This window comes from Felis catus, chromosome E2, assembly GCF_018350175.1.
Source record: "Felis catus isolate Fca126 chromosome E2, F.catus_Fca126_mat1.0, whole genome shotgun sequence".
In the NCBI taxonomy this organism is placed as follows: domain Eukaryota; kingdom Metazoa; phylum Chordata; class Mammalia; order Carnivora; family Felidae; genus Felis; species Felis catus.
In genome coordinates this window covers 14,267,851-14,279,955 of record NC_058382.1, presented here as the reverse complement: position 1 = coordinate 14,279,955, position 12,105 = coordinate 14,267,851, and the positions used below count along the sequence as shown (strand labels likewise).

General features: G+C 56.8%; 1 protein-coding gene across 12 annotated transcripts in view; it reads right to left on the bottom strand.

Moving 5' to 3' along the window:
- The window catches only part of AKT2 (AKT serine/threonine kinase 2), a 51,849-nt gene that overhangs the window by 30,394 nt on the left and 9,350 nt on the right, over positions 1-12,105 (bottom strand). For 8 of the 12 annotated variants that reach the window (XM_045046067.1, XM_045046066.1, XM_045046075.1 and 5 more), the window contains exon 2: positions 876-1,005. The exons of 1 other annotated variant lie outside the window; for it this stretch is intronic. In XM_045046067.1, coding sequence (XP_044902002.1) covers positions 876-921 — 46 coding nt within the window. In that variant the 5' untranslated portion in view covers positions 922-1,005. Of the gene's footprint in view, positions 1-875; positions 1,006-1,743; positions 1,890-3,916; positions 4,143-4,234; positions 4,389-12,105 lie in introns of those variants that run through there. 3 more of the 12 variants (XM_045046068.1, XM_045046073.1, XM_045046069.1) reach the window with 3 other exon arrangements.

The following is a 12,105-nucleotide window of genomic DNA, read 5'->3' as shown; positions in this document are numbered from 1 at the left end:
GGGCCTCAGCTGCCCACCAGTACAAGCAGAGGAGGCCATGCCCTGGCTCCTGATACGTTGGGCTCAGATCTCCTGCAGGGTTAAGGCCAAGGTCCCTCCCGTGGCCTCCAAGGCCCAGCATGGTTGGATGCCACATTCAGCTCACCCTCGCTCCCCCTGCTCCAGCCACCCAGGCCAACTCAACCAAGCACATTCCCACCTTCGTCCCTGCTGCCCCGTTCCCTAGGACCCCCTTGCCCAGCTCTGTGTGTGGCTCACTCGCTCCCCTCCTCTGGGCCTCTGTTCACTGTCCCCTCCTCAGAGCGGCTGCACCTCAGAGTTCCTACTTCTCACAACAGCACTTATCACCTCCTGGCAGCACAGATCTGCTTCTCTGTTCACTGTCCCCAGCCCCCACTGGAATATAAACTCCGTGAGGACACCACATGTCCCAGGAGCCTGGGAGCCTGGGACCCTGGGACGGCCTGGCGCACCACACACACTCAGTGAGTATGTGCTTAAAGAGTGAACGGGGGATGTCACCCCACTGTATGACTTCAGTGAAGTGACTTCCCCTCCCTGAGCCTCAGTTTCTTCATTTATAAAATGGGGCTATGAATGAGACCACTAATATGGAGGCAGACTCGAGATCCGGCCTGGGGGCCCGTGCGGGGTGCCCAGGCAGATCTGTGGCTCCCCAGGCTGCTGCTGAAGGAGATTCCATGAAACAGGCTCGTAAGGAGCTCCTGGCCTGGGGCAGGCAGGTGGGGCTCGGCACGCAGGCTCCTCGGGCTGTAAAGACCCTGTACCTCTGCCTCCCCGGGCACCAGCCGCCAGAAGGAAAGCCAAGATAGAAGGGGAGACACGCAATCCGGTGGACGAAAGCAGCCCCTTACCACGCTTGTGGAGCCAGCCTTCTTTGATGACAGACACCTCATTCATGGTGGCAGCGTAACACGCTGTCACCTGGCTTGGGACAGCTCAGGGCAGCAGGACATGCAGGAGGTGCGGTGGACAGAGCACAGTCTGCAAGACAAGAGAAGAGCCCATCAGAGTGCGAGAGGGATTCGGCCGGGCAGGGCAGGGCCGGGCCGCAGCCCCTACCCTCAGGGCGGCCAGGCTCTGCCCCCCAGCCCCCCACCCCACCAGCTGGCTGTGCTCCTGCTTGTGCTCGGGGTGCTCTGCAGGGTGGAGTCACAAGGACAGCCCAGTGTGAGGGGGAAGATGTGGCCTTGTCCTCAGGGATTCCAACTGGGGATTGGGGGGAGCCTGCCCCCGCCCTCGGGGCCTCACTCTGGAGGGCCTGGCGGCTCCTGGGCGGCTCCTTGGCCCACGTGCAGGCCTTGCTGAGCAGAGGCAGCCCTTCCAGCCACCTTCACCCCACACTGGGCTGGAGGAAAGGGAACCACGGCTCCACCCCATGTCGCTCCCAGGCCCCCACGCTGAGGTAACCTGGGATGAATCAGACAGCCCTGGGCATCGGAGGGATTGCTCAAAGCCACCAGCATCTGCCTGCCCACCCCCCCCACCCCCCCGCACCCAATACACTCGCACGCACACATGCACGCTCTCTCTCCCTCCGCCCCTCCCCTCCTTCCAACCTACTACCCTCGGCAAACCAAGTGCCCCAAAACCCCTGCGCCAAGCCACCCCAAGTCACTCTCTCAGCCTCGGTCCCCTCTTTGCCCCCAACCAGATGACCGAGGGAAGACAAGTCTCTAACGTTCAGGATCTTGAAGGAGACGACAATCTACGCATACGCACTTGTCTGGGGCTTAGGAGTCGGTCTGGGGGCTCAACCGAGGCCGTGGGCCCTTCCCCAAGACCTGCACTTCCGTCCTCAGGGACCAGCAGCCGACAGACTGACAGACGCCGAGGCCTCCGGCTTCGTCTCAGGTTCCCAGGGTGGAAGGGAGAAGGGCAGGAGGCAGCCGCCCGCTGGGCCCCTACCTGGAGCCACAGGCCTGGACAGGGGCCACGGAGCCCAAGGCGCCTTTCGCCTTTCCCGGCCTGGGGTTATTTGCGGACAGCAGGTCAGGAGCCACAGCGGCCCCCGGAGAAGTGGCAGCTGGCTCTAGGGACACCATGGGCATCAGCTTTCTCTCATGCCCCAGGGGAGCTGGTGGGCCGGACACACTACTGCCTGGCATGTGACGGTGGCAGGCTGCCCGGGCCCGGGCCGGGTAGGGAGGTAAGTGGGAGGAAGCGAAAGGAAAGACAAGATGGACAGTGACAGGGAAGTAAACAGCGGGGTGAGAAATCACGTTCTGGACTCCGAGCTGCAAAGGCAGGGCCAGGAGCAAGCAACGGGGGCTCCCTCCCACAGCAGGCACGACCAGCACCGAGTGGCTCACACCCCACGGACGGAACACTCAGCATTGCAGACCCTCCACCCTGAACATCCCACCAGCCCGGGCTTCCACCTCCAGGGTGACTGGTCTCTGAATCTGCCCCGCCCCGCCTCCCGCCCTCCTGGTGGCCTGGCTCACTGGCTCACGTCCAGTGCTGCCCTCTCCCTCAAGTCCCCCCCCCCCTCCTCCCTAGATCTCTGCTCCGTTACTGCTCCCTTTCATCTGCCCCCCATTCAGCAGCTAGACTCCCCCAACCTGACCCTGTCCTTCCCCCACTCGAAACCCCTCCGTGGCTTCCCGCTGGCCTCGGGAAAGAGCCAAGCTCCCTCACTTGGGATTCAAGGCCCTTCAGGACCCGGCCTCTGCTGACCTTCACTCCAGCTGCCTCCCGCCCCCGCTCGGCCCAGTCGTCCCCACTGTCCATCTACCCGCTTCCACCACACCCCTCCCAACTGCCCTGGCCTTCTCCCTGGGCCCTGAGCCTCTGCTCTCAACCCATATACTCCATCTAAATCCAGCCCCAGCCCTCCAGGTTAAAAACCCTTCCAGGGTTCCCCAGCGTGCTCAGAGAAGAAAATCCTTCCCATCATGAGTCTAATGTCACCTAGAAAGCTCTCAATAAAACCTAACGACCCTAACAATGACTGTTTACACCCAGCGCTACCCACCTCTCCAGCCCCTCCTCCCCACCTCCCTCTACCAGCCTTCTGTCCCTCAGACCCTTCCCTCTGGCCTCCATCCCCTGCACCTTCTGTGGGTTTTCCCTCCTCCAGGAAGCCTTCCTGACCTCAAGAGGCTGCCCTGGTGCTCTCTGTGCACCTCCTCGGCCAATTCTCCCAACACCTATAAAGTGCTAATTCTGCGGACCAGCACAGCACCTGGATATCTGCCGAGAACACAGTAAATGAACCAAAGTCTCCCCAAAGGCTTCCCGGCCACGGAAACATCTCCAAAGTCTATTCACACCACCAATCTTCTCCGAGCATGTCCTAAGCTCCAGACACTGCCCCGGGTACCAGAGATGAATCATCAGTAAAACACAGCCCCTGACTTCACGGCGCTCACGTTCTGGTGGGGCAGACAGGTAACACACAGGCACACGCAGAACACTATCAGCCGGTGGCGAGGCGCTGAGAAAAGTAAAGCAGAGGAAAGGATGGCAGGGAATACGGGGTGCGACGTTAGCCGTGTGGTGTGGGGGCCTCATGAGGAGGGAGTGAGCCATGCTGACATGAAGGGAAAAGAATTTCAGGCAGGGGAAGAGCAAGTGCAAAGCCCCGGAGGCAGGAAGTACTTGTAGAGCGTGAAGAACTGCCAAGGGGCCGGTGTGGCTACAGGGTAAGGAGCCAGGAGAGGGGGGCGGGGAGAATGCTGGGGGCCGGGTGAGGTGGTGGTGGCAAGTTAGAGAATTCCTTCCCTGATGCAGGGGCCGACACTGCGCTTTCCCTGGGACCAGCTCAGTTCGGAAGTTCCAAAGAACCGGGATGGAGAACCCAAGTCCAAAGGAGGGGAGGGCACAGAAAGACAGGATGGGGGGCCTAGTGTCCAATCTCCGCCCTCCCCCGCCCCCAGCCCTGCGACTTTACCTCCGTGATTCTGCACGTGTCTCGGGCGGTCGGCCACACTGAAGCACCTGCTGTGCGCAGAGGCTCAGCCTCCTGCCTGGCCCCCAGTGAACAGACAACACGTAGCCACCGTGATCAGAGAAAAGCAAAGGCAGCCAGGTGTGGCCAAGAGTGGTCAGGGTTACAGAGTCCGAGAGCCACTGCCAGCTGGGCGGCCTTGAACAAGCAGGGTGCCGGTGCCCTCACGGAGTCTCTCCTGAATGCTCCCAACCACCCCAGCAGGGGGGCCGTGACCGTGCCTGGGGGAGGGCAGAAGCTCAGAGAGTGCCAGCCGTTTACCTTGGGTTTCCCAGCTGAGGAGTGGTGGAAGCCCTGGCCGCTGCTCGGCACACCGGGGCCACGTTTTACATTCTCATTTCAGCAACTAAGAAGCCTGCAGCAGCTTGAGCAAGGGCAGGGGGAGGAACTGGAAGATCCCCTACGTCCTGCCTGGATCCTGCCCCGTCCTCCCACTGAGGGTGGCGCCTCGGCTGAGGTGTCTGTGACGCAGTCCAGAGGTGATGAAACACCAGGCACCGAAGCCAAGAGGATGGCCTGCTCCCTGGGGAGCTGCCGATGGAGGACGCCCAGGCGGGAGGACAGAGGACAGCCTCTGGAAGCCAGGTGTCAGCACGCAGGGGACTGCCCTGGCCACCGGCCCGCAGGCCACACACCCCACGGCAGGGAGTGCCTGTACGGCCCCATCTCCACTAGCTGCTTCCTTGAGTGTCCAGGCCTGAGTCCGCTGAGGGCCTGGACCAGATCTGCAGCTTGTAGGCTCAAGGTGAGCCGCCTGGGAGGCAAGGCGAAAAGAGCAAGGGCACCTCACAAGAGAGGACACTCACACAACCAAGGAACGCACACCGTCTCATTAGTTAGGGGGAAATGTGAATTAAAATCGCCTGCTAGGATGGCTGAAATTTTAAAGACTGACAATGCCAAGAGTTGGTAAGGATACAAAGGAATACTTCCCAGCGTAAGTATAAAATGGTTCAACCACCATGGAAAACTGGCAGTAAAAATTAAAACTCAGTATATGCCTACCCCATGACCCAGCAATCCCTAACCCACAAACCCTCAACAGAAAGGAGTGTGTGTATTTATCAAAGGGCACATACAACAGCAACACTCACAGTACCCACCCCCCCCCCCCCCATCTGCAAACAGACCGGATGCCTACCCACAGGAGAATGGACAAGCAGTGGTAAATTCATATAGCAGAACGTTCCTCTACTTAGAATGGACACATACAACAGGGACAAAGTGCAAGCAGGTCACAGTGAAATAAAAGAAACCGGACACAAAGCAACACATCAAGTGTGAGTCCATTCACAGCAAGTTCAGAACAGACAACGTCACACCACTTGTTTAGGGGTGCACTTCTCACTCATAAAACTATGCAGATGGGGCACTTGGGTGCCTCAGTCGGTTGAGTGCCTGACTCCTGACTTCGGCTCAGGCCATGATCTCACTGTTTGTGTGAGTTCAGGCCCCGCACTGGGCTCTGCTTGGGATTCTCTCGCTCCCTCTCTCTCTCTGCCCCTCCCCACTCACTCCCCCCTTCTCAAAATAAATAAGCATTAAAAAAAAAAAAAGTGCAGAACGTCAAGGAAACGAATCTGCAAAAGTCAGGAGAGCAGGTAGCTTTGAGAGCAATGGAGGGGGGATTTCTGGGAGCTGACCATACTCTCTTGTGGTTACGCAGGCCTCTGCTCTGCATCCATTTGTTATACCGTACCACACAAAATGGGCTTAATGTATTTTTCCGTATTTTATAACAACAACAACAACAACAAAAACTATAAAAAAAAGAAGCTGGGGGGGGGGCGCCTGGGTGGCTCAGCTGGTTGTTTAAGCATCCAACTTTGGCTCGGGTCATAATCTCACAGTGAGTTCAAGCCCTGCATCAGGCTCTCTGCTGTCAGAACAGTCCTGCTTCAGATCCTGTCTCCTCCCTCTGCCCGCCCCCCACGCCATGCTTGAGTGCGCTCTCTCTGTCTCTCAAAAATACACACACACACACACACACACACACACACACACACAGCTTCCCAGCTGTGTGGCCACAGGCAAGTGACACCCTCTGTGACTAGTGCTCCCATGTCTACAATGATCCCACTGGAGATGGGACATACGCCCCAGGAGGGAGCAGACAGCACACCCCCAGCCCCACAGCCTGGGGAGCAGGCTGGCATGGGGGCAGGGTACCTTCAGCTCTGCACAGAAGCAAGCTGAATGGGAATGAAAACCGCTGCTCGCAGCGATCTGTTCTGAACAGTGACAGGGGAAGGCGACTGAACGGGGGTCTCCAAGGAGGCTCGGACCACTCTGGCAAGCTTTTGTTTGTTTAAATAGCCGCTGACTACAGGAGTGTCACTGACTTACTCTATCGTTATGTCTCAAACGCTCTATGATAATTTATTTTAAAACTTCTTTAAGACAGAGTCACCTGGAGTGCCTGGGTGGCTCAGTAGGTTGAGCGTCCAACTTCGGCTCAGGTCATGATCTCCCGGTCTATGAGTTAGAGCCCCGCGTCGGGCTCTGTGCTGATAGCTCAGAGCCTGGAACCTGCTTCGGATTCTGTGTCTCCCTCTCTCTCTGCCCCTCCCCTGCCCATGCTCTCTCTCTCTCTCTCTCTCTGTCAAGAATAAATAAACATTAAAAAAAAAAAAAAAAGAGGCACCTGGGTGGCTCAGTTGGCTAGGTGACCACTCCTGGTTTTGGCTCAGGTCATGATCTCACGGTTCGTGAGTTCAAGCCCCGCATCTGGCTCTCCACTGACAGTTCAGAGCCTGCTTGGCTCTCTCTCTCCCTCTCTCACTGCCCCTCCCTGTGTCCCCCCTCTCTCCCTCGAAATAAACTTAACAAAACCATTAAAAAAACTTATTTAAGACATTTTTATTCCCATCTATTTGATTCACGGGTGTTATTTATTGCTCAGTGGTTTCCAAACTGTAGTAGCTCCTTCAGAAGCTTCATCTCACAGTGCTGGAGTCAGATCCATGAGAGGCAACTTACAAGACGATGCAGGGCCATTGAGGAGAGGCCCTAGTGGCAGCCTTGGGAAGGTACCAGGTCCCGGGAAGGGTCCTTCCAAACCTGTTTCCTCATTTGTAAGAGTAGGGCTGCTGGGCGAGGGGGTAGAGCTGTTGTAAAGCCTCGCTGAGCTCTCGTGCTTCTGTCCTCACATCTATAGTCTGGGATCCTGTGACCACCTGAGTCAGAGCCCATCCCTCCTGTGCTCAAACGCTCCGTGTCCCCATCTTACACAGAGCAAAAGTCAGAGGCCTTACAGGAGCCTCTGAACCCTATGAGGTCTGCACGGTCCTCCCTTTACTTCTCTAAACACACTCCATTTCGACGATACCTACTCCTGTGGCTCCCCCAGCACACCAGGACACCCTTACCTCAGGGCCCTTGCACCTGCTGCCCCTCAGTTGGGATACTCTGCTCCCTGGTATCTGCAGGGCCCCACCCCACTTTCTTCAGCTTCTGCTCAGGCCACTTTCTTTGAGAAGCCTCCTAGACAAAAGGGAGCACCCACCCTACCTCCCCTTACCCTTTAGTTTTCTCTGTAAGCACTTTATTGCTGGTGTGACCATATGTATTTACTTAAGTTATTATAGCTTATTGTCGACCTCCCCCCACTATGATGTCAGCATGGTAAGGGCAGGGGCTCTTGCCTGTCTTGGGCCTGCTGGATCCTCTGAGCCTTGCAGGGTGCCGGGTATACAGTGGGTGCTTCATAAGTATTTGTGGAATGAATGTGCAGAGTGAAGCCCTGTGCCCAGAACAGGCTCAGAGTAAGTTAGATTCCTTTCCTTGCCATTTATCAAGTTCTTTTTTCTCTGGCCCCCTCTCCCTGACCTGGTTTCTATGCCAGACAGCACAGATGGCACAAGGAGGCAGGAGGGGAGCCGAGGCTCTGCATCTCCTGGAGCTGGAGACAGCAAGGTGGGGCTCCTTCCCTGTGCTGCAAGCCCCAGGAGCCTGCCGCCTGCCCTCTAGTCTGCCTTCCCTACAGCTCCTGGAGGAGGACTTGCTCAGGAGATTAAATTCAAAGATAACAGGGGCACCGGGGTGGCTCTGTCGGTTAACCATCAAACTTGGGCTCATGAGTTCGAGCCCCGCATCAGGCTCTGTGTTGACAGCTCGGAGCCTTAGGATTCTGTCTTCCTCTCTCTTTGCCCCTCCCCCACTTGCACTCTCCCTCTCAAGAATAAACATTAAAAAAAATTATAATCCAAAGACAACAGGAACCTGTCCTTCAACAGGCGGCACCTGCTTATGGGAATCTGGAAGGAAAGGCTCACGGGGTGAGCGGAGGGAAACAACTCCCTCATGTGCCATCCGCAGCTCTGTGAACCGGTTCCGCGTTTTGGGAGGGCACTTCAACAAAACTAACGAAGTGGAAAATGTCCCTGTCGGAAATTCTCCTGCAAAAAATGCTTAGGAGGTTCGGAAAATGCACAGAGGTCGTCCTAAAGCGGGGTTTCTCAATCTCAGCAGGAGTGTTATTTGGGGCCTGAGAATTCTTGTCACGGGGGCCGCTGTGCACAAGGGAGGTTTAGCAGCATTCCTGGTCTCTACTTGCTAAAGCCCACGGCACACCCTCCCCTGAGTTGTGACTATCAAAAATGTCCTCCCCCACTACCAAATGTTCCCTGGGGGCAAAGTCACCCCCTCACCCCCGACTGAAGGTGTAGCTGCTGAAACAGTGAGAGCCCGGAAGCAACCTAAGTGCCTGCACAAGGGGTCTGGCTCTGTAGTAGTGGCTGATGTGACCACACCAAAGAGTGAATGAGCGCCTGTGTTGCACTCAGCACACAGCACACGCCAGGAGACCTAAGCGCTCGGTACCTGTGAATTCGACCCTCCCAGGCACTTTTATAATCTTTTTTCCCCCCAATGTTTATTTTTGAGAGAGAGAGAGCACAAGTGAGGTAGGGGTACAGAGAGAGGGAGACACAGACTCTGAAGCAGGCTCCAGGTTCTGAGCTGTCAGCACAGAGCCCGACACGGGGCTCGAACTCACGAACTGTGAGAGCACGACCTGAGCCGAAGTCGAATGCTTAACTGACCGAGCTACCCAGGCGCCCCGCCCCCTCCTCCCTTTTCTGCAACACCAACAAGTACACAGCACACGGCCTAATTCTGATTCTTCCTCACACACTGACGTTCCTGAGCCAGTCGTCCTTGTCACCGTCCAAGTGTAAGTGTCTTCTACAGCATCGTCTTCAGAAAAGCCGTCACCCCATCATCGACAGGGGATGTTCCAGGGACTGGAGGCCAGGAGGAGGTACGCGTTTAAACAAAACACTGCACGCATAGGGGCGGGAGTCAAAGTTGCCTCCGGGACCAAATGCGCCTCAACTTCAGCTCTGCCACTTGCTGTGTGACCTTGGGCAAATCACTTCCCCTTTCCTTGCCTTAGTTTCCCCATCCGTAAATTAGAGCTAAGAACAGTACACACTCCAAGGCTGCCGTGAGGCATAAATGAGTTAATCCACATAAAGTCCTTTGAACTTTGCCAATGTGGCAAACGCTCAACACCTATCAGGTGTTGTTATTTCCTCTGGTGGGTAGAGACACAGGGACCCTCACTTCCCACGTCGCACATCTCTGTGCTACGTGAATTTTTACCTACTCTACCTCCTTGGTACAAAGGCAGCATTAAAGATACTTTTTTTCCCTTAAACACCACACACTCCCCCCAGCTGCCCCATCTGTCTGCTTGGAGCAGGTAGGACTGGAAGCAGACTGAAGAGTAGGCGGGCTGCAAAAGATACCGGGACAAGAATAAGCACAGAGCAGGTTTCCTTCTCTTCCTCGCCACCCCCGCCCCACACCTTCCCCCTCACCCCGCCACCTAGGGCCTTGCGGCACCCACAGAAATCATGGCAGATATCGAAGTCAGCCTGGTCACGGGCTCCAAACACACCGACCGCACCAGGCTGCAGCTGTGAGAGACCCTCCAACCGGAGCTCTGACCCTTCCCTCCCCTGCTTGGGGATCACATCCAAGGCTTTTGTGGAGACAAGGGCCCACCTGAAGTGGCCCCCGCCTATTCTCCTGCCTCATTGATCAGCAGCACCACCCCCACACACACTTTCCCCTTCTCCTGGTCCCTTGAACACTCCTTGCTCGCTCGCTCTCTCTCACCCCAGGGCCTTTGCACATACTAGTCCCCTACCTGGCCCTGCTCACCCATCTTTACCTGCTAAATCCTCATCTCCTCAGGGAAGCCTCCCCCGTCTGTCCTTGCCCCACAATGAGTCACAGATCCTCAGACCTTAGCCTTACCTGTCCCCTCACAGCACTTCCGTCTAATGTGCTCAGTCACCTGTACAATTATCTGGGTAATGGTGCCTCCCTCATTGGACTGGGAGCTCCACAAAGCAGGGATGGGAGTGTCCTCCTGGTCCCCACTGTGTCCCCACCACAGGCCGGGCCTAGAGCTTTCATTAACTAAGGGTAGCGGTAGCAAATGCAATCCCAGCTTTTGGGGCCAGAATTGTGTCAAGTAAAGGCAAAACAAAAAAGTCCTGAATTCATTCATTCCACAAACCTGGCACTTAGGCCGTGTCAGCACTGCTCTACTCACCAGGAGGCAGCAGTGACCAAAACAGAACTCCCTGCCCTGGGGGAGTTTGGGGGGGGGGGGAGGGTGGTCAGGCCTCAAAATGAAGCTAAATGAATAGGCAAATTACATGCTGTAACAGAAGCTGACAAATGTCACGGATAAAAGCAGCAGCACACCGAGGACTAGGTCTGTGGGAAGGGGTAAGGGTTTCCGGTTTTATCCAGGGTGGTCAGAAAACGGCTCCCTGAGACGGTGAAATGGGAGCAGAAACCTGAGAGATGAGGTAGCCACGGGGCCAGGGGGGAGGGGAAGAGCACTCCAGGCCGAAGGAGGGTGCCACCAAGGCCAGGGGTGGCCTGCACGAGAGCCAGTCAGGGCACGTGTGACTGCGGAAGCCGGGGTGCCTGGCTGGGCAGGGCCTGGGAGTTCACCGTAAGGGCTGTGGCTGTTTCTTAGGGACAGATGGGGAACCGTCTGGCTGGAGGTGAGGCGGGATGCGGAGCTCCTGGCCCCACTGAGGCGGGGGTCGTATCACAGCCGCCCTCTCCAGCTGTCCCCGGAAGAAGCCCTATGCACTGGCCCGACACCCTCACCTTCTGGCTCACTTGGGGACCACAAGGACCCACATTTTACCAAAGAGGAAACTGAGGACAGAAGGACTGAGTACCCAATGCTGGGCAGCCAGGACGCAGGCGAGGAAACCGGATCACGTCGGTCCCAGCCCTGTGCCTCTTCCACCTCCCTCTGCCCACACTCAAGAGGCCGAGTCTCCTCCCACCTCCCACATCCCCTCCCACATCCCCAACGCCCTGCAACCCGGGCGCTGCCCCCCCCCCACCTTGTACACAAACGCAGGCGCGCACAAGTACACCGGACCCCCCCTCCGGTCTGGCTGAGGGGTTCCGGCCTCATAGGCTTTGCTCCATATCGTCATCTGCCTGTTTCCCTGGCCAGCAGCTCTGAGGCAGGGTCTGGTGGCGTGAGTCCCCTCCTCATCCCTAGGGCACCTAGGAGCAAACAGGCAGTCTGACCCACGGCTAACATTTACTGAGTGCTCACAACGTGCCGGGTCTGGATTCCTATCAATTCTCCTAGCAACCCTGGGAGGCAGATGCTATTACTATCCCCATTCTTCAGAAGAGGAAACTGAGACCCAGGGAGACTACGTCACATGCCCAAGATCACACAGTGGGTGAGTGCAGGAGATGGCTGATCTAGCCAACAGAACTTTCTGTAATAATGGAAATGTAGCTATAGCGGCTAGTGCAACTAAAAAACTGAATTTTTACTTGTATTTACACTTAATTCACTAAAACGTAACCAGCCACACACGGCTAGTGGCTGGCCTCCTGGAGGTATAGCTGTCCGGGACCTCTCTGATGAAGCAGTGGGGGGCTGAAGGGGCCCAAGGGGCTGGATGACCCCAGCCTGCCGAAGAGAAGCTCCCATGTGGCTCCATCACTGCCAGCCCGGACCCACCCAGCCCAGAGAGCTGAGACAGGGCTCAGAGGCCCAAATCTACCCCCAGAGGGCTGGTCAAGTCAAATCCTGACTACTACCTCCAGGCCACACAGGTCGCTTCTCTGAA